Here is a 22085-nt window from a genome sequence, read left to right as displayed (position 1 = left end):
CTACTTATTTGTAGCTTCTGGCAATGGAAGTTATAAAATCTATGTTAATTAGAAAGATAGGTAATTGTTTTATTATTAAACATATATTTTCTCTCTTCTACAAACAACAATTCATTGGAGCATAGCTGCATTGAGTGGGAAGATAACAAAGGGATACTGATAAAAAGAATAACTCAAAAGGGGATTTAACCTTTTTCTGGATGACTGAACACAGAAGTAATACTAAAAGTTTCAGCCAGGAGAAACTTCGATGCGCGCATTTGCCCCTCAATCATGCAATCAGAGTAAACAAATGGCAAAGGGCATGTGATGGATTCGCCATGATTGACGCCACCCACCCCCATGTGTCCGAATCCATCACCCAGAACACGCCTCTCCTCATCACGCCCAATATATAAACCAACTACTAACAAACCCATTAGAAAGAAGAAAAAAAAATTCTTTCCAAGTGGCCAAAACCGATATAAACTTCATCTAATAAACGGTCGTGATCAGCCCGTACTCGTGAACCTAGATCCTTAAGGTGTAGCATGGGGACCGTAGCACTTGAGGTTTCGCAGTGTGTGGGCCCATACACAGGTGTCCGACGTCACACCACTCCTCCCTGTGCCCGCAAGAGAGTAATTGTAGGAGAGGAATCATAACTTACTTTTTTTGTCCCTTTCTTTTGTGGAAGGAGAGAGATAAGTTCCCGTCCTTTCCTTTCCCATTCCGGAGATTAAGTGGCCACAGTTTGTTGCACCCGGAGCAGAACTATTATAGAGGAAAAGGAAAATTTAGCTAGGATCCAAACCAAAGAAGCACACAGACACAGCCAAATGCTAGATCCATCACCTGGTTGTTCTTCAGAAAACATAAGAACATTTCATCTCTCTTTTATTTACACTAGGCTTAGAGTTCATCATGGATCTCATTCATACTAAGAACATGGTAACTTGGAAAAGAAAAGGAAAAAAGTTATACGTTAGTAAATTACATGCACCACGTACGTGAGGAAGGGAGTTTTAATGTGGTTTTATGCATGATAACTCAACCAGCTGAACAAGAACAGAGGGATTTAGATTTTGAATAGCATTAAAAAGGGAAGGAAATGGATGGGAAAAAAACAGAAATCATATTAAAAACAAGGAAGTTCATATGCCTTAGAATTCCACACGCTTGTTTTCGTTGGAATCTATGTGCGCCAGCGCCGCCCGGCCGGCCATCTCCCTCTCGAACCTCCAAACATAGTTGAGGCCGACGAGGAGCTCGGCGATGGCGGCCTCCACCTTCTCCCGGTCGGCGAAGAAGAGCGTCTGGAGGAGCAGCACGCCGTTCCGGGGAGCCGCCGCAGCGCTCCGTCGCCCCTCGAAGCTCCGCTCCCCCTGCCACCGCACGGTGTCGTGTGCTACCGGCCCCAGCCACTCGCTGATCCTCGCCAGCGCCGCGCGCCACTCTGCCGCCAGCACCGTGTCGGTGGCCGCCCCCCACCCGCCCACCCCCTTTAACCGTCGCCGCAGAATTCCCCGCACGCTCGCCGGCAGCATGTTATACAAATCGTGCCTTGCATCCGGGCCGACCGCTCGCGGCAACCGGATCATCTTCTCGATCGCTATAAGCAGATTTGCGTAATGCAGTGCAAGCGCCGCGGCTCCCAAAGTCGTCGGTGGCGGCACCAGCATCGCCGAATTCGACTCGAAGATGCCGCGTTGCTGCTTCTTCTTGGACGGCGATGCTGGCGGCGGCGTGTCGGATGATGGGTACACGGTAGCCGAGAGGCTGCACGGGAGGGGATACGACTCGAATCCAATGCCGAATACTTGTTTGATTCTTGCGAGAACGGTGAACGACGACCGGGCGAGCAGCGAGAGCACGGTGTGGAAAGTGCAGTTCCACAGGGAGGTCTGCTTCAGATACTTGATCTCCTGTCGCTGCCAAAAGATCTTTTGCTGGAGTTCGGCGATCGCTGTGATTTTGCTCGCCGGGAAGTTCTTGTTGCACCCGCCGCCGCACTGCAGGAGCTTCCGTAGCCCGTGCTCTGCCTCCGAGAGCTCCTCCATCTCTTTATATAAAGTGGCGGTGGATGCTACGTAGCGATCCATCCTCTTGACTTTGCTCTCCATCTCCTTCCAGCTCATCACCCACCGGTGGGGGTCGTGGCCGGAGTCGGAGAATTCCTTGAATATCCGGTAGAATTCACATAGGCACGGATCGGTGCAGCGCTTGCTTAAGGTGGTGGAGGCCGACTCGGCGACGAGGCGGAGTGCATCGACAAGCTCGGCGCATGCGACGCTGAGGAGGAAGGAGTCATCGTCGGAGACGATCTTGCGAATTCCTTGCAAGGCGATGGTCTCATGGCGGAGGCGGGCGATCTGCACATCGGAGAGGGAGCGCCATAGATGGAGGAACTTGGACATGAGGCTGGCGATCTCGAAAGCGAGGATGCCAACATTGGCCTTCTTGCGGCTGACGATGGCTATGGCATCGGTGGCGTTCATCGTCGATCGGACCGAGTCGAGGCCGGTTGAAATGGCTGACCTCACTTTGGTTAGCCATGACTCTAGGGCCATGGGATCTGGCTTTGAGGAATAAAAAGGAATAGGAGGAGAGGATGGTGCCCAATTTATTTGTTTGGAGCAAAGAGAGAGAGGGAGAAAATGATTAGAGATGGAGCTGTAAGGATAAGCATAATATAAAAAAAAGAAAGGAGAGAAGAGGCTGGTGGGTGGGTGAGTGAGCTCTTGGGATCTTGATATCTAAGTGGTACATATAGTGGAAGTGGGGATGGAAGGGAGAAATATGGAGAGTTTTGGTAGGGAAAGGTGAGCAGGAAAAGTTTCGCTTTGCTGTTGCTTGGGGATAGTAAACGCGAAGTTGCTGTGCATTTCTATTACTGTGGTCACCTTTTTGACTTGTTGATTATTTCCCCCTCCAAACAGTATCCTGTTTCCATCAAATGTCATTGATCATTTGGAAAGAGGAAAAAAAGGAAATTTTTTTCTTTGACAGAAGTTTAAAAAACGATATTGAGGTGTACTCGGTGGATGGTGGTGGTTGTTGATATAAAATCCCCTTTTAAGGAAGTAGATATGTATCATGTTAAGCATTGTTCATGTTGATCCCAACCATTTTTAGTTGTCTCCCGTAATTATTTTTTTTTATTTTTCGTTAGAATTGATTAAAAATTTGCATGGCTATGTGCGAGACTCCCATTGAATGCTAGTTAAATAGATATATCCCTCTCCTTTTGGGTGAATAATTTTTATTCTTTTGCTTACAGTGTTGGTGTTTTGCTTGGGGTTGCATCTCCTTGGTGGCTTGCACGTGCGACAAGAGCGTGAGGAAAGGAGCTCATAGGGAGTCCGGATTCCATGTTCTCCTTTCCTTGCTACTTTCTATGTTTCAAGATTACTATTGGTAAGTCTTCCTAGCTCCTACCTCCTTTGACGATTCCTTGCCCTCTATTACTACAAAGAAGCTTAGCAGGCCTCTCAAGTTTTTTTGTTTTTCTTTTTTCTTCAAAAAAATTATATCCTACACCAGATGCACTGCATCAACTAGTGGTATACCATGTCATTTTGAATTCTTGTTTCTATAGATCTTATTCAAAATGCAGCTTGTCTTAAATTATCATTCTTTTCATCTAATCTCGGATTGTTCCTATGATATATTGCAGATGTGGTATAATCTCTCCTCTCTTTAATCTTTATCCAATATTATTTGTTTTTGATACGCTCATCACTAGGAATCACGACCATCCATCTAGTCAACATTGCAATCCTACCGAATTAATGGCATACGGACAGGTACAGCGTACGTACGGCTGGCCAGATATACAGTTCGTCCAGCAGAGGATTTTGGGGGTCCCATAACCACGGTGACTTGTGCGGAGCCCTCCTTAAAACTCGATTTATGTCACAATTAAATGAGTTCGGAATGATGTGTAGAACTTTAATACGGACTGTTTATAGGGATTTGTTCCGCTGATCGTTTCTTCGGTTGCATGCCTGGTCTTAGTTTTGGATCTACGTGCATGGATTTTGACGATTGGAAGCATCTCTCTTTACATGGGTCTAACAGCTCCAAGATTACATTGTACCACAAAAAGTAAAAAAAAAACAACCCCAAGCTTCCTGATCCAAGTTGGTTTTACTTTTGATTAATTTTGTTAAAGAGAGAACTGCATGGCTTTGCACTAATTTTCTCTTTATTTACCAAAAAAATCTAATTTACTTTTTATTTTGTATTTTGACTCAAATAGATGTATTGATACATAAATAGTATAATATACCTGACTTACCCAAAAAAAATAATTTACTCCTTGAATGCACCAAAATAAGCATAAATAAGTTAAATATTTTTTTTTTTTTACAAAAGAAAACCATCCAACAAAAGATTGCTGATTTTGGCATAAATGTATGAGTTTGCATATGTCTACACTAAATTCCAATCCTACCATGAATCTGACTTTTTACATTTTAGGATAAGTAAAGTGTAACAATTTATTGTTGAATAACTTAGACTGACTCTACTTAGTGTTAGAGTCATCAGGAACTTCAAATCATCACACACACACACTCACACATATATCTTTGAGTGCCCATCTATTTTAATTAAGTTGACCATTAAGCTCAATAGACAACTTTTCGTCTTTTAGGGCAAGCGCACACGAATTATGCTGGAAAGAATTTTTTTATGTAAGGCGTCTCTTGAGCCAAGCTCATTATTTGAGATTTTGAGCCCATCTTTTTTTCTCTTTCGAAAATTTTTCCTTACACTAACGTTGCTTGCTTGTGTATATATATATATATAGATGAGCTGAAAAAAAAGAGAGAGTATTAATAAAGTTCCAGCGTCCTTACAAAATTCCTACATATAAATATATATTAAAACGATGCAGATAAAAACATGCGTTACTTCTTTCGTCTTCTCTTGTAATTAACGTATGAGATTCTTTAGGCTGGTTTTTCCCAGTTTACCTCAAACAAGTAAGGGGATATAATACCTTGCTCTTGCCGCATGTGAGCGGTACAAACTTTATTGCACTGTGTCGACTAATTTGTAGTTCTCCATTGGAACTTAGCACCTTTAGTGTTGATGCCGTCAGAATCCGTGCTACTAAGGTGGTCATTGATAAAGAAAGCAAAGAGGTTTAGGAAACCAGGCTGTGATGATGGGGCATCGTGTCACATTCTTTCTTACGTAGCTCCACATGCCAGCCTTTTTTTTTTTTCATTTCGGTAGATCATTCCAGGCTTCGCCATGGAAGTTGACAGATAGACCAAGCCAGCCACGATGGTTGGGCGTTTCTTCTTTTCAAACGTCAGCTTTTCTAAAAATCATACTCCCTGTGAACCAAACGTCCACTAAGTTTAGTCATCCAGATCTTTCTAACTGAAATATCAAAAATTAAGAGAAAGAGAGAATATATATATACACACACACACATAATTTGAGCTTTGGTAGAAGTTAATTCACCATCTTCAAAAAGGTGAACATGGACAAACCACAAAAGTAGGATACATCGATCTATGTTGTATTTGTTGCAAAAAAAATAATTTACTTTCGTTCATATGAATTTACTATTGAATCATCCACTCTACGGATATTAAAAATTCCAAACTACATTATCCATTCATTTGCATAAGTCTCAAAGTAATCAGTGAATGGTACAATGTGAATTCGTGCGACAAAAAAGTGAATCTTTCTTTCGCATAAAAAAATACCCCCCACTCGTCATCTATTTGCATAAATATAAACTTTATGAGTTCGGCACTTGCATAAATATGAACTTTATGACATCCATTTAAAGTCAAAACAAGCTCAGCTCCTGCATAAAGGAGAAGATGAAGGACCGCAGAACAGTAGTCAGCGCAATGAAATGCCTTCGACGCACGTATGTAGCATCGGGCATCATGCAAGCGGGGACGCTCTGTGCTCGTACCGTCTCTAGCTTTAACCCAACTCAGTGTTCCATAACCACTAGCCAATTCATACGATGCACCAGCTTTCTAGTCTGTGGCTGACAGCTTATTCTCCACCTAGTAACATCTTTCAGCGCGCCCCTTTTTGTTACTGTTTCTTGGGTACCCCCACCCCTTGGCTATCTCAAAGTAAACTTCGATGGCAGTAGGTCACTAGACGGTTTGACTGGAGGGGTCGGCTTTGTGATTAGGGATCATGGTGGTAGATTGGTGGTTGCTGGTGGGCGTCGGACACCTGGGACTACAGTTGTTGGTGCGGAGCTACGGGCTGCTTGGGAGGGATTATCCTATGCCAGGCAGGTCCTTGGCGCCGAGCGAGTGTTCCTCGAGGGAGACTCTGCAGTGGTGATCGATTGGATCCGGGGGATGGACAGGTACGGCGACGGTCACCCCCTCATTCGGGAGACTCGGAGGATGGCTCAGATGATGGTCGGTTTCCAAATTGGTCATGTATTTAGAGAGGCGAACAGGGCCGCAGACTGGGTCGCCTCTTTTGTGGCCCGGCATTCCGGGGATGTTTTGTGGACGTCTACTGTAGACGCTCCTTCTTCTCTGTTGTCTTTTATTTCTACGGACATGGCAGGCTGTACTCATGTTAGATCTATATGATTGAGTAGCTGTTTTTTACCAAAAAAAAAAAAAAAAAACATCTTTCAGCGCCAGCTTTTTAATACTCACTCCACTCTTTTTATAATCTTTCTTTTGGATAAATCGGATCGGATAACTTAAAGCACACAAATATAAGTACATTCATAAAAACTAGCAAATAAACAGAAAGATATATTATTCTAAAATTCCGTAATATCTTATGTCTTTTCTTTTTCTCGCACAATTTGTTAAGGTTTATGTTCTGCTGACGAGCAAGCTTGCTTTGGTGCTATAAAAAAAGATTAGGACGTCAGTGGTCTGTTGCTATGACATGCATATGAATACGATGAGTCCGATGACAATCTCCGATGCTGAACTAGTGGGAATAATGGGAACGTTGACGGTTGCGAAGAAAATTTTCGGTTGTGGATGTCCACGTAGCACAATATTTATAGGCCAAAGTGGCCATAGTGAATGCCCAAATATTGCCTCAGAGATTGATCCTTTTGAAGGTACGTAGAGAAAATGAGAAGGCAGCGACACCAGGGAGGCAGAGTGGAGGAAGGGGTTGTGGGTCGTGGGCTGGCCAAAACCTTTCCTTAACTGGTGGCCAGAGACGCGCGCTCAGCTCCACTCAATGGCCTCTCCCCCACTGGCCCTCCTTGACGGAGACCTTTTGTGCCCATTACTCGGATCCCACCACAGGGTGGTGGCTTCTGGAGACGAGGAGGGTCTCCTCCACATCTATCAATGGTTTTGCCCCCAGTGCGACAGGAGACAATGATGAAGACCCCAGGCTCTTGCCGGGGTGCCCCCTCCACCCCTCCCCTCCCCATCCATTCCAAGGTCCCCAAAGGTGCTTCCTCTCATCTTTTAATCGAAAACAAGCAAAGAAAGAAAGGAAGCAATATAAGCCACGCACGCACGCACGCACACACACACACACACATACACACACACACACACAGAGAGAGAGAGAGAGAGAGAGAGAGAGAGAGAGAGAGGGAGGGAACTTGTTCCACTTTACATGGACAGTACCCAATTAAAGAGATCGATGGTCCCAACAAGGAGGTATCCCAGTCATATCCGTGTTGCCTCCTCCTTTGGTTTGGATGGATGGACTGGAGTGCATGTGGGAGGCTATCATATTGCCCTGGGTGGAGGCCCGGAATTAGCCATTTCAACCATGGAGGTGCAGGGAGAGTTGAATGGTCTTCTCATCATGTTAGGTGGTGGATATGCGACTCAAAGACATTGGTGGAAGAAGAACTGGTTAATCAAGTCCATAAGAGACCTTACTTCCTCTGCCATGTTTAATTATGTCATGATGCAGCGAAGGATTTCATTGATACATCTGAAAGACTAGGTCATGGGCTGGAAATGAGTGTCAAAGCTCTGTAACTATGGAGCTGGTCTCCTATGACAGGAAGCAATAGACATAAGCTGCACCCTTCCTCATTAACTATATGGAGAAGTTTGGGGCTAGTGTTCTACAGCTAGACCCTGAGATGTGAAAGGAATGGTACATCTTATAGTGGGCATTTCAGGCTGGAAATGGACAAAACCAGAGAGAGCACCACTGATCTAGGCGAGCTTCATGCGTTAGTTTGAGTTCAGAAAATCAGTTTTTAGGCCCTTGCCAAACTCCATAATCTGGGCGGAATTTGATTCAAGCTGGGCATGGGTTGACTCAGACAAAGCCTAGAGACAATTCAAAGAATGAATTCTAATATTAACTATAATACACTACACCAAAAAGACTGACTTAAGCTTCAGAAAGTGTTTTTAGTTTTTATTTTTTGTTATTAAGAAAAGAGAGAGAGGGTGATTCTTCACCCAGCCAATGGCTATGGGTGGGATTTGAACTTAGGTCATTGCATGTCATAATCCAATGATTTTACTAAGGAAACTAGTTGGCACTTATGATCACCAAAAAGGTAATTATGAATTTAGCACTTATGATAGTAACATATAGTTTTACTTAATAATCAAGAGATGAGACGGCTAACACAAGGTTTAAGCATTACTCGAGTAAACCTTAATCCGGGATTAGTTGACTATGTTCTTGATTTGGATGGCTGATGCTTATGAGAGTCCTAATGCGTATTCCTTGTAGGCCCCATACTAATCTACATGATATCTGATCAAATATGTATAGCATGAACGAGCTGCAACGAAGTCTTCAACAATATATTCTGCCATTAGTCACTTCAACGAGTAACGCTTGCAGCTTTTATGTCATTGATCATTATTTAACATTGAATTAACTCCACAACTCATCAAATCTTGGTGAAGCTATTCAAGGCGCATCATGCTTTCTACGAACTAAGCCAGAAAGATTTCAAGCTGGATTTAAGCTTAAAAATAGAGTTCATTTATTTTTCGGGTGGGCTAGAGTATATTGTTGATCTGGCCCAAGACCGAGCCTGAACAAGGTCCCAAACTAAGCCCAAATTCAGGTCGAAACAAGTCTCAAATCCTTCATCATTCTTTCTTAAATCTTTACGCTTATAACTGTTGAATATTGGTACTTTCAAGCTTATATAGAATCTTTTGAAGGTACAATAGTTAGATGCGATTCAAGATATCTTACAATGATCAGAATTCTGAATTATCAATGAGAACGTTGTTTTCCTGATTCAATGGACCATAGTCCACTCAAAAAATTTGGGACGACTCAATCAGGTTCGAGTTGGTCCCAGGTCTGGGCTCAGGGCAGGCTCAGGCTTGGGGTTTCTAAAAATTTTCGATCCTAAGCCTGGCTTGAAGCCCCTCCCAAAATATTCAGGCCATGCTCAGGTAGAGGTATTGCCTAGCCTATCTTGGTCTATTTCCATCCCTAATGCCTTGCTATCATATTGCACTAGTAATTCAACACCTTTTGGTTTTCTTCAATTTCACAAGTAATATAATTAAGTTTTCTAACCCTTTTAGAATTAGATAGCAAGAGAGGAGATCAAAGGAAAAGGAAGATAATAAGAGATGAGAGGAAAGGATTGGAAGGGCTACTGGAATATTTCTGTAGAGGTTTTCTCCCATTTTGGAATCTAATCACTCTATAGTATTTGGGGAAGAGACTGAGCACACTCCAATTCACTATGTTAGATATTTATTTTTTTCTCTTTTTTGTGTTAAGATTTAACTTCAATTTAGATATTTAATTTTCTTAATCTTTACTCCCTTCAACTCATGTTATCAATTGGGTGGCTATGGGAACTTTTCAATCCAGATAGAGGCATGGTGAGGGGTTCAAGTCAAAGATCTAACCCAAACACTAAAAATATAACATTGAGTTTGATTTGGGTCTAGAAAAGAGAAAACTTAAAATATCCAGCCACATTGGATGGGATCACAATCTTATAATACCTAGACATAATTTTTTTTTTTTCTTTTTGAAGATGGTATTCTCGAATCCAAGACCTCTCACTTCAAAAGTAGGAGCTGTTAGTCTAGACATAGAAATATTTGATTCTATCTATTTTAGCATTTTGTCAAGTTTAAATAAAATACTAAGATTACAATAATATAGAAATATTACAATCAATCTTTGCTACCTTTCTTCAACCAAGTAGATTCACGGTTTCATATTTGTATTAATCATTTATTTGTTTTATATTTTAATTAGATTTTTTTTGGATTTAGTATTTATTCTATCATGTTCTATATTTTTTAATATAATATAATACTAAAAATATCTACATATACTCAATATTGCTTCTTTTTCAATGTACCATTTTCATGCTGCATGTACAACATGAAATTATCTCATGATGCATAATTATATTTGATTTTTCAAATATATTTTTGCAATAAAATGTTACTTTATAAAATATGTTCTTAGAGAACTGTTTTTGAAAATTATAGAAGTAATACAATTTTCATCTTATACATTCAAGTGGTTTGCATGGACATTTACTAGTTCAAATAACAGGTGCTTGTTATTTCAAGGTCTAAAACATAATGCACACAAGACAAGGAGGCAACTCTAAGAACAGGGACATTTAGCATCCGGCTTAAACATACCTCAAAATAAAAATATCTACAGAAGTACTTAAATACGAAGATATCCTTTGCATTTCACCACCACTTCACGTAATTTGCATTCTGGGACAAAGATATCGACTGAATTAGTGATTTTCAGAAGATCCACCAATTGCTAAAGATGCTCTAGTAGAAATATTTCAAACAAGTTTTATTAGGAACCAAAAGAAACTAAAGTCACCACTAATGCCTTAAGTTGGTGAACAAAATAAAAAATAATGGAAATAAATCCTTGAGAGAAGCATTTCTCTATAACAACATGATTATGTACGTCATAGGAAGATTCATTAGCACCCATACCATCACAAACAAGAACTAATGAAATGATTCATAAAGGAAGAAGAATAAAATAGTAGAACAGACTTTAGACGGAGGGGAACATAAATCATAGTGAGAAAAATAGAAATATTGCAAGAGAATTTATTCTACACAGTCCCTCACTAAGTCAAACACGGACTAGAGATCCTTAACCCTGTTCTATCTAGGGGATTGCTCTGGTACTCTGTGTTATGCTATAAAAAGTTGAGAGACATCCTGATCGTCCACTAGGTTAGGGTTTTTAGCGTATTTTACTGTTAACTGGATATAACAGATTATAAGACCTCCTATTTTCTTATTATTTTTTGAAAATGAATAATATTTTATTTGTTTTGATTGGAATTAGTTGAACCAAGTTGCATAGAATGCTGGCTCTAGGGCTGAAAATAGGCCATGAATCGGATATTGATATGTCCATATTTGTATCCATATTGCTCAACGAATATAGGTACAGCTCTTAAACGTATATCAAAATTAATATTCATATTTGTTTTTAAACATATTTAATCTTCAAAACTTTAGTTGTTTGAAGACGACAAATAGGAAAGGGGGATCAGACGAATGAACAAGAGGTTTGAGCCTTTCAGACGTGCGAGGTAATTCGAAGAATTTTATTCATATTAGGTATTTCATTTTCGGGTTACTGTCTTAAGTGATGATCATCCAATATCTTGGTTTCTTTTAATTTAGATTTGACTAATCATTTAATTGGTTCTCTGATTTAACTTAAACTTCTTTTTTCTACTTACCTCTATTAAACGGATATCCGGATCCGAACTTGAATCCGAAAAAATCAGTATATTCGCATCCGTATCTATATCCAAGAGATTTTTGAACTGGCCATCCGGATCCGATCGGACAAAAAAAAATCAGTATTCGAATCCGACCCAAATCAGATATGAAAATGGATACTTTTGGATATAATCCGGTTTGCTTTCAGCCTCAGGTTGCTTAACTCTTTTCTTCCCAGCCTCCCTATTTTTAATTATTTTTTGGAAAAGAAAAAATATATTTTATTATTTTTTGTTAAGAATTGGCTGAACCAAGTAGAAAACTGGCTCAGCCCTTTTCTTCCTCAATTGTCTTCCTCACTTTTCTTCCTCCACCACGGCATTCATCTCACTCTGTCGTTCCTCCTCTCATCGACTAGCATCAATGCTGTGGTCCACTGGATCGCACCGTCTTCATCTCCTCTTCCCTCCGGATCTCCAGCACCATCACCTCACCACCAGTGGCGAGGCCTTGAGAAAACCAGGATCTACACGGCTTCTTCACCGGTGGGGACGAGGAGGCAAGGTCGTCGTTCGTCCCAGCATCCCAAGCTCCGTCATCTGCTGGCCCCACATGCCCAAATCGTGAGGTGACCAGAAAGTGTTGGGCGAATTGTTTCTTAGGCAGAATAGAAATATCGTTGGGATTTCATGGGATTATGATTGCATAGTTGAAAGACTATTATTAAATCTCAATCCTTACATGCAAATGTTCTCTTACAATTCTTAGAATTGCTAGGTCCCTTGAGAGTTAGGATCCACTTGGGTCAGGCATAGCGTAGTCCCTTAGTCATCTGGCTCACCAATAACCATAGGGTGGAGTCAGTGTTTTGGAAATTTGGTGTTGCTTAATCGAAATGTTTGTAACAGCAAGTTTGTATAGGTGAGCATAAGATGTTTGCTGAAATGTTTCTTCCAAATTTTGTCTTGTTTGGTTGAAATGTTTGTAGGAGCTAGCTTATCTAAATATAGTATAAGGTGTCTGTCAAAATGAGTGTTAGTGTTAAGTCATGTTTGTGGTGTTTGTTAGGCTTGGAGAAACTCTATAACAAGGTACTTGAAAAGGTAATTTAAGTAGGAAAGGTATGATTAAATGATATGAAATGGTGTTATTTTACAATGTGTTGAAATCATTGAGGATATGCATTTCCAATTGCTGTAGGCTTGCACCAAGGATCAACACTAAGGCATATCTTTTGAAACCAGTTGTAGAACTCATTGCCAATACATAGAAAGGTGGACAGTGATATATGTTATTTACACATGATATATTGTGAATTAATGAGGAGAAATAAGAAAAAAAATGCTAAATTAAATTTATGAAAGAAAGCTCTTGAAGATAATGGCTTAAAAATCAGCAGAACAAAAATCCAGTATATGAAATGCAATTTGAGAGAAAATAAGAAGCAAAGATGTGGTCCTAGTCAAGATTGATGGCGCAGAGAGGTGCTTTTGGTATTATATGATTGAAACATACATTGGTGACTTCAAGGAAAGTTTTATAAGACAATTATAAGGCTTGCAATATTTAATTGCTTAGAATGTTGGCCAATAAAGAGGGTTAAGAAAACAATTTGCAAATGATGGATTTAAAAATGATTATATTAGAAGAGTTGTCGGAGATGTACAAATTTAGGGCAAAGTGATGGCTAATCAACTAAAATAGTATTGGTATGTACAACCAAGAACTATGGCTCCTTTAGTAATAACGAGTAAGTTGTTGAAGGATGTAGGGAAAGGGAGGAGAAGGCCTAAGGTAGCATGGAAGGGATTGGAAGAAAAGGTTAGAAAAATGCTTAAAATAAGATCAGAGGTAGCTTTAAATAGGAAAATTAGGTAGATAAGTATTGATGATTATGGTTATGGATCTTCTTTTGTTGTTTCCTCTGATTAATAGACTTAAAAGTCAGGATCTCATTGACGATTTTCTAGTTCGATTGCGTAAGCCTCCAATTTGATGTGATTGCTTTAGAGTATGGAGGACAAAATCAACTAATGCTTTGGAGGCAACTATAGTTTGCAGGCGGTCAAGGGATTGCATAGTGCATGTTGTATGAGGGCACATATGTGAGTAGGTACGTTGTTCTACTTTTTAAACACGTAATGAAAATAAGTTACAAGACGATACAATAAAATAATGATACTAAAAATAATAATACAACTAAGAGCTAGTACTTGATAGAAAAACTGGACATTTTTCACAAAATAATGTCATTAACAATAGTCAGCAGCATGCAGAATACTTGAGTCTGGCCTATTTAAAACCTACATCCATCTTGACCATCTACTTGCATCAGGCTGCATAAAAGTGGGATGCGTATATGACAGGATAATGCTAAATGGGCTGCGTATTCAGTAGCATTCACATAGGCAGCCACATACCTCACTTTAGAATACACTAACTTCTGAATTGGTTTTGACTGTTTCTAGGTTGGTATGTTATACTAACTTGCCAAATCTTATTGATATCTTACATTTCATTTTTCGAAATGTAGCTACTTTTTAAAGCTTTCTCTTTAATTTATTAGTTTTTTGAACTTGATATTTTGGCCAACTTGACCTCTAGTCGTTGGACTTTTGTCTACCATTTGCAATATTTCTACAACATTGTTAATTGATAATTCATTTGTTGGGTGGACATTTGGTGATAGGATCATGTATTGTGAATGTTCTTTTATTATCTACCACATGAATCCTTTGACCATTTTTTGAAAGTTCTTGATGCACTATCATTTGCTTTTCCTGTATGTGGACTCCCCATGAGTACATTAAGTCTGGATTGAGAATTTTCAATGTTATTTTAATAATTGATAGACTTTTTAGTTATGTCTTCTCGTTATGGAATGTTGTGCTATGCCCCATCATTATATGGATTCCATATGAGTTGAGAGTCTGCTAAAACGATTGCATCTCCTGTCTACCAATATATCTTTGACAGAGCGATTTCCGATGCTCTTAAATGAACTAAGACCTTGCACCATGTAGAAGCTCCATGGTGCTTCTAAAAGATATCTTGGCCCTTAGTGTTGGGGTGAAATAGGAAGTATGAGTCCAATCAGGAGAAGGCCTAGCTATACAAGTGGAAACCAAATCAACTTAAAAGCTTAAGCCGTTTTAGGCCCAATCATCTATGTCAATCCATCTACCTCCCACTGATTGTTCTATATGGGGCTAAACTTCACATAGATCCTCAACATTCTCCCTCTTTACATGTAAGCCTATTCATCTCCTCTTTGAGTCCAATCCACTACTCTTAGATCAAGCTCCACATGTAAACACTCGTCCAAGTGTATCACGTGTTAATGCTCAAGCTTAAGAGCCCACTCTCTAAGAGCCACATTTTATCAGTATGTTACTGCTCAAGTCTAAGAGTCATCCATTTGTCAAAAATCACATTTCATTGAACCCTTACGAGGGTCTGCTCTTCCAAGAATTATGCCCAAGCCCATGCTCAAACTCAGCATCTTGCTCCATTGAGTCTACTTACCGCATCAAGCTTGTGCTTAAAACCAGCACCTTGCTCCACCAAGGCCACTTTATCGACTTGGCACACTGTGCCACCATGACTCTGCTCTACTGGCTAACATATCACTGTTATTTCTAAGAGCTACCAATTTCTGCACTTTTACAACTTCAAGAGTTGTTTAGGATTGTCAGCCATCGGCTTAAGTCTCAAAGCTAAAGTTTGCTGGAGGTCACGAATTCGAATTCCCTCCATGCTAATTTTTATTTAATTAAGCAGATTATTATCTTGACTCGTTTCTGTTTTTTGGTCGCACCACGTGCATGGTTCGGGCCACATGTGAGGGGTGTGTTAAGCCTGATACACATTGTTTGCCCAAGTTCTTATTAGCTCAAGCTTTTGGAGTCAGTTGGTTAGTAGGAGTTAATCTTATTGAAATAGCTGAAGGGTAATTATCTTAGGTAAAGCCACATGCTACAATTAGCCTCCAAGGTTACCATGGTTTAAAATGTTGGCTGGTACAATACTTATCCTTTTATGTGTATCTATTATATCGACCCCTTGATGATGCAAGGGGCATCAACTTGGGCACATAGCACTCAAGCCTCACCCAGCTCGCTTGAACGAACCCCACATTGAGTGGTTTAGAGTGGAATAGAATTCATTTGCCTTGAACTGAGCTTGATTGGTTCTAAACCGAGCGGTAACATGGCTTAGGATGACTAAAACAACCTCCTTTCAAATTGTTCTCCACAATTTGTGGCTGGAAATAAAGTGAGGGAGAAGGGAGGACTGCTTAGGGAGATTACCTATAGGATTGAAGCTTAATTTTTGAATTTTTGGTAAATCTTCTCCCTTCTTTTTGCTTTATTATACAAAAATTCAACAGGAATTCTATTTTTATTTAAAAAAATGATGGGGATTTTCAAATGAAGACCAAATGTTGTTTGATTGTTGGATTCATTCATTAGAGCATAAATCTGGGATCAAGTCAATATTTTTTGAGGTTTTGGGGCAAACCCTGAAACCTATGTCCAAACATTGTGTAAATCTGAAAGTAACCCAAAAAAGGCCATACTAAGGGCATAGTGGCTGTATCTTTGCATATCCATCTAATACCCTTTGTTAGCACAATTCTTGATATTGCATCCTATACTGAACCCCGGCCAGTGCGCCCTGTAGCTCGATATTTTGAACCTTGGATCACACTAGCATCAAAATCTTTTGGTAAAAAAACTGCATAAAGAAAGATTCTTGCAGTGCTCCCAAAGCACATTTTTGTGGGTCCTAGAAGCCTTATACTATTTTTTGGAGGTGAAATAACTTGCTCATATTGTTGATTGACAAGGATATTATGTAGATTGATTACTTAAGTTGCGGAATAAATTCTCAACTTATGCATGAGGTATTCCTGAAATTTTACATAGTATGCTGGATTCTACGTGCAAGCTGACAATGACCTTGTGCTGCATCTTGACGTTACTCACATGCAACTTTGCAAAAGAAAATCTCATGCCGTTACCTTTTAATAAAGTTGGCAGGGACATTTTGTTTTTTAGGACAAAATGATGATTCTAATCCTCGGCATCTGGTGCGACTTCCTAGTGCGCACGATTGCCGATCTATTTTGTGCTGTTAGCAGTCATCCACAAGAACAAGTGCACAAGGGTCTGTACAAAAATAGGTCAGTGGATATAGATTGTTGAAATGCAAATTGAGGGTGTATTATTGACCTATCCTTTATGTTATTGTGTTGCTATGATCTCTCTGATAACCCTAGCCACAATAAGCCTTACTGCAGTTATTGGACGCCAGCATTGTTGACGAGTTAGATTTTCATCCAAGGAGAACTTTTCTGCTGGATCAACTTTGATATAGAAGGAACTAATGTAATTGACAGATGATCAGATAATAAATAAAGGTTTATTAGACCAGATGTAAGGATTCAAGTGTCTTTTCAGATTTTGTAATCTATGTTGTCATCGACTCTTCATGTTCACTAATAAGAATGCCATTTGGGTTGTTGCTGAATGCTGACCCAGCACCCCAATGTTAAACCTCTATGAACTGGGGGAAATCTTGTTTAGTTTTTGCCTTTCCTTTTCTTCAAGTTGGCTGCATCTGATAATCACACATTGGTATGCAGCTGTCCTGCATTTGTTCTGATAGCAGTGAGCCATAGGACTTAATCTGCCATATGCTCAGCATACCATATAAGAATTATGCAGAGCTTGAGATGCTAACATTTGACTGAACCTAAGAATACAATGCGAAGGCATTTTATGCCTAGAAAGGGCCAAGATATTTTCACCTATGCATTTACACACTTTTAGTTAATATATTATGTCCTGACACGGTGGTTGAAGCCAGCCACAAGGCTATGATACTAATGTAGAATGGGTTTTACAAATATGACACTCCATCTTGATAATTGCATTCTCCTTAGGTCTATCTCTCACAAGATATGTCTAATATGATGGGCTAACTTGAGCAGTGTACCTGTGGATTAGGGAAAGCTGAAGACAAGAATAAAGAAAAAAGTCATCAGATCTTAATCTGAGAACTTCCCGTCCCAGCTTTTATCAAAAATGTCTGCCACTCTGTCATGTCAGAGTCACTTGTGCATGCAATCCTTCATACCTTCTTGTTCTTGATGAAGTCTCAACAGTCCGATGAACCACATCTCTTTTATGCATCAGAGCAGTTTCTTCTCATTCATGTGAATCATAACCTTTGATAAAACTTTCTCCTCTCTCATGGGTAATCTTATCTATTCACTAGAGGTCTGCCTGGTTATTGATAACCATGATCTTGTTTAGGGATTACGTAACAACTTGTATCAACCAATAACATTTTCCTTTGTTAGCATGATCCTAAATCAGCCTATCTTATTTTTCTTATATAGAGTCTCCACACTAGTATATATAACTTCTGAGATGTACCGAATGTGATGTAACAGAGAAATAAAATTCTTTTTCTCTCCCTTTTTTTCTTTTGTTTTCCTCTTCTTTTGCAAATATTTTAACATCACCGTTGATTCATGCATGCATTGCATGCACATCATGTGTCTCTTCCTTGCTAATTATTGTCTAGCCTACTCTTTGTGATAATAATTTAGCATCCAATTACCATTTCGCTTTGTTCACAGTAACTACACCAAGGAGGGAACACTTTAGTTATATTTATCTAGACTTGGGCTTTAATGGGAATGAACTGCAACGAATGGGTGCTGTGCATGACAGTGGTTGAGATGCTAACCTTTGACTGAACCTAAGAATACAATGCGAAGGCATTTTATGCCTAGAAAGGGCCAAAATATTTTTGCCTATGCATTTACACTCTTTTATTTAATATCTTATGTCCTGACATAGTGGTTGAAGCCGGCCACAAGGCTATGATGCTAATGTAGAATGGGTTTTACAAATATGACAATCCATCTTGATAATTGCATTCTCCTTGGGTCTATCTCTTACAAGATATGTCTAATATGATGGGTTAACTTGAGCAGTGTACCTGTGGACTAGGGAAAGCTGAAGACAAGAATAAAGAAAAAAGTCACCAGATCTTAACCTGAGAACTTTCTGTCCCAGTTTTATCAAAAATGTCTGCCACTCTTCATGTCAGAGTCACATGTGCATGCAATCCTTGATACCTTCTTGTTCTTGATGAAGTCTCAACAGTCCAATGAACCACATCTCTTTTATGCACCAGAGCAGTTTCTTCTCATTCGTGTGAATCATAACCTTTGACAAAACTCTCCCCTCTCTCATGGGTAATCTTATCCATTCACTAGAGGTCTGCCTGGTTATTGATAACCACGATCTTGTTAGAGTGATTTTAGGAATCACGTAACAACTTGTATCAGCCAATAACATTTTTTTTTTGTTAGCATGATCCTATATCAGAATATATTATTTTTCTTATATAGAGTCTGTACGCTAGTATATATAATTCCTAAGATGTACCGAATATGATATAATAGAGAAATAAAATTATTTTTCTCTTTTTTTCTTTTGTTTTCCTCTTCTTTTGCAAATATTTTAACATCACCATGGATTCATACATGCATTGCATGCACATCATAGGTCTCTTCCTTGCTAATTATTGTCTAGCCTAGTCTTTGTGATAATAATTTAGCATCCAATTACCATTTCGCTTTGTTCACAGTGACTACACTAAGGAGGGAATACTTTAGTTATATTTATCTAGACTTGGGCTTTAATGTGAATGAACTGCAACGGATGGGTGCTGTGCATGACAGGCAAATCCTTTTGCAGGCTGTGATGGAGATATATAACATGTACAGAGCTCAATTGCATGCCATGGCGTCTCATGCAGGACCCCCATTGCTACGCCTTGAGAACGAGTCCTATCAGATGTGCCTTGCTCTGCTACAAACTATTGTACTGGACAGAGCTCTTAATGGGGATGTAGAAGTGGAGGCATACTTTGTTGACCTGTGCAGAGAGGTCCTGCAGGTTTATCTTCACACTGCGAAATCTGGGAAGCTTGTTGAAGTTTCAACTGGTTGCTAACCAAGAGCTCGTTGGCTTATCCCTGTTGGTTCTGCAAAACGGAGAGAACTTGCAGCTCGGGCACCCCTTGTTGTGGCAACTTTTGAAGCTATATGTGGATTAAGGGATTCCTCTTTTAAGAAGAACCTGGCTCAATTCTTTCCCTTTCTTGCATCTCTAATCAGTGTAGGTCCAGTGTTGCTTCGGTCCTGTTAAACCTGGCAGAATCTCATCATACAGTACTTTGAGATGTATGATATATTTTCATTTATATGAGTCAGTTTTCCTTTATTGCTGAAATTTTTTCATTGTTTCATCTTGTGGGATGAATTAGTTATACCGTATGAAGAGCCATTGTCACATGGCTCTCAATTTGGAGCTAAAATTAGCTGGGAAAGTTGTTTGATGTTGCATTCTAGTGTTCCATTCACTACATACGGCCCCATCTGTTGATTTCTAATTGCTTCCCTTGTGTTTTCTATCAAGCCGAAGTCTATTTACAGGATAGGATGGAAAGAGTTATTAAATAGCCTTGTTCCTACTCATCCACAGGCACCATCCCCATGGTTTGAAGGGGCCCTATTATCTTCCAACAGAAGAAGAAAACAAGAAAATCATAATTCTAGCAACAAGATCTGACACTGACTCATTCTCTGTTTGTTAGTGAATCAGACACTGTTACTTTCGACCATTTCCATGCCACAATTTCCTTCTCCAACCTCTGAATTCATGCCGGCCAACCTTTGTGCCTTCTCTGCTTCCCCATCCCAATCCAGAGAGGCCACAAACACCACTAGCAGAATGGCACTGGCTGCAGAACCCACCAGAAATCCCAGCAACAACCCACCGAGTCCAAGCCTTACCTTGAAAGCCAATACCACAGCCAGAGGCAAGGCCATGAGATAGAAACCTCCGAGGCTAGCGTACGTTCCCAGCCATGGCCTGGCCGTCCCCCGCACTATGCCGCCACAAACAGCCAAGGGGAAGTTAACCACCTCTATCAAAGCCATCACCAGCATCATCCTGCTCACCCCTTCCACGACCCCCTCGTCATGGCTAAACAAGTATCCCCAACGCCCTCTTGCACCCACCATGGCTGATGCGCCCAGAAATCCGGTCAGGACGGCGAGGCCTAACGAGACGTAGGCGGACTCACGAGCTTCCCGTGCTTTACCTGCACCGAGCTCATTCGACACGCGCGTGGATGCGCATGTTGCCAGGGAGAGCATCACCGAGTACAGCAGGTAGTCGAAGTTGAGCACGACGGCGATCACCGCCACCATCTGCTTGGCGTTCCGAAGCCTCCCCGTGAGCAGGACCAAGATCTCGTAGCACCACCATTCCAGACATGTCATCAGGCAGCACGGCGCGGAGAGCCTGAGCAACCGGATCCAGTCCTGCATCCTTTGTTCCCACCACCCTCCTCCTCCTGCATCCGGCCACAGCTTGGTGCTGTCGCCCTTCTTCCTCCTTTCCGTCGCCAACACATAGGACACTAGCATGATCGCCACAGTTAGGTCTGTCAGCCAAATCGTCATCGACACACCCTCAAGCCCCTTTCGCTTTGAGAGCAAGACATTAAGGGGAAAATGGAAAGCTAGTGCCATAGCTGAGCTCAATAGTATTGGCAGTGTCACTCCTTGTGAGCTCAGATAGGCCTTGAGAGGACAGAGGAAGGAGGTGACCACCAAGTCGGGGAGAAGATAAGTTATGTACTTCTTTGCAAGAGCAGCAATATCCTTTTGTTGCCCAAAGCGCACAAGAATTCTGTCCACGTTGAGCCATAGGAGGGAGATTGGGAGAGAGGCTACCAGTAGTAAGGTGGTGGCCATGACGAGCGTCTTACGAAGAAGCTTTGAGTTTCTGGCCCCATGGGCTTGACCGCATAGGGGCTCCATGGCACAACAGAGGCCTGTCAACACCGAGAAGCCTGTGACATTGGCGAAGGTGAAGCCTAGCGAACCTCCTGCCAATTCGAGCTCCCCCAGCCGGCCGAGGAAGGCGGTGGTGATGGCGGTCTTTGCAAACCATGTCAGGTTCATCGCAGCCAGGGGAAGGGCAATCCCTCGCTGCGCTCGGAGTTCCGAGAGGATTGTTTGCTTGATGCCAGCGAACCATTTTGGAATATGGGTTGGAGAGGAGGGTGGATGTGGAGGAAGTGCTCCTCCTCTTCGGCTTTCTTCCCCCATTCTAGAGGCTGGAGTTTCCATTGCAAAATGATGACCAAGGCCTGGATGGGTTTCCCTTTGTTTGTTCTCTTATAAGAAGATGATACGTGGAGACTTGGATAACATCTTCTATGTGCATGGGAATCGTGAATTTGGATGGAGAAAGCCGGTAAAGCTCTATTTTTTGTTGACGGCTCATGCAAGAGAACGAAGGCCCAATAGTGGATCCTACTTTTGGGAAACGGTAAGGGAAAAGAATT

The 22085-nt window shown here is 40.8% G+C and overlaps 2 protein-coding genes and 1 long non-coding RNA gene across 3 annotated transcripts; 1 reads left to right on the top strand and 2 right to left on the bottom strand.

Annotated features, from left to right (window-relative positions):
- Window positions 1-848: 848 nt before the first annotated feature.
- On the bottom strand, window positions 849-2807 carry LOC148714212 (protein PSK SIMULATOR 1-like). Its single transcript, XM_088717536.2, has one exon. It carries the CDS (start codon window positions 2547-2549, stop codon window positions 1143-1145), a length of 1407 nt encoding a protein of 468 aa, XP_088573662.2. The 5' UTR covers window positions 2550-2807; the 3' UTR covers window positions 849-1142.
- Window positions 2808-11966: 9159 nt separating this feature from the next.
- LOC103722601 (uncharacterized) lies at window positions 11967-19957 on the top strand. The gene is made up of 2 exons (XR_005509013.3): window positions 11967-12270; window positions 16703-19957. It is a non-coding gene; the product is annotated as an uncharacterized LOC103722601 (long non-coding RNA).
- A 295-nt stretch (window positions 19958-20252) lies between these two features.
- On the bottom strand, window positions 20253-22085 carry LOC103722602 (MATE efflux family protein). The gene has a single exon (XM_008813208.6). The coding sequence runs from the start codon at window positions 21865-21867 to the stop codon at window positions 20326-20328; it is 1542 nt and encodes a 513-aa protein (XP_008811430.4). The 5' UTR covers window positions 21868-22085; the 3' UTR covers window positions 20253-20325.

This window comes from Phoenix dactylifera, chromosome 3 (assembly GCF_051530095.1).
Source record: "Phoenix dactylifera cultivar Ajwa chromosome 3, Ajwa_hap1_PhDact_Kaust_v1.1, whole genome shotgun sequence".
Lineage (NCBI taxonomy): Eukaryota > Viridiplantae > Streptophyta > Magnoliopsida > Arecales > Arecaceae > Phoenix > Phoenix dactylifera.
The sequence above is the reverse complement of the archived record's forward strand: the minus strand, read 5'-3'. Positions and strand labels throughout refer to the sequence as shown.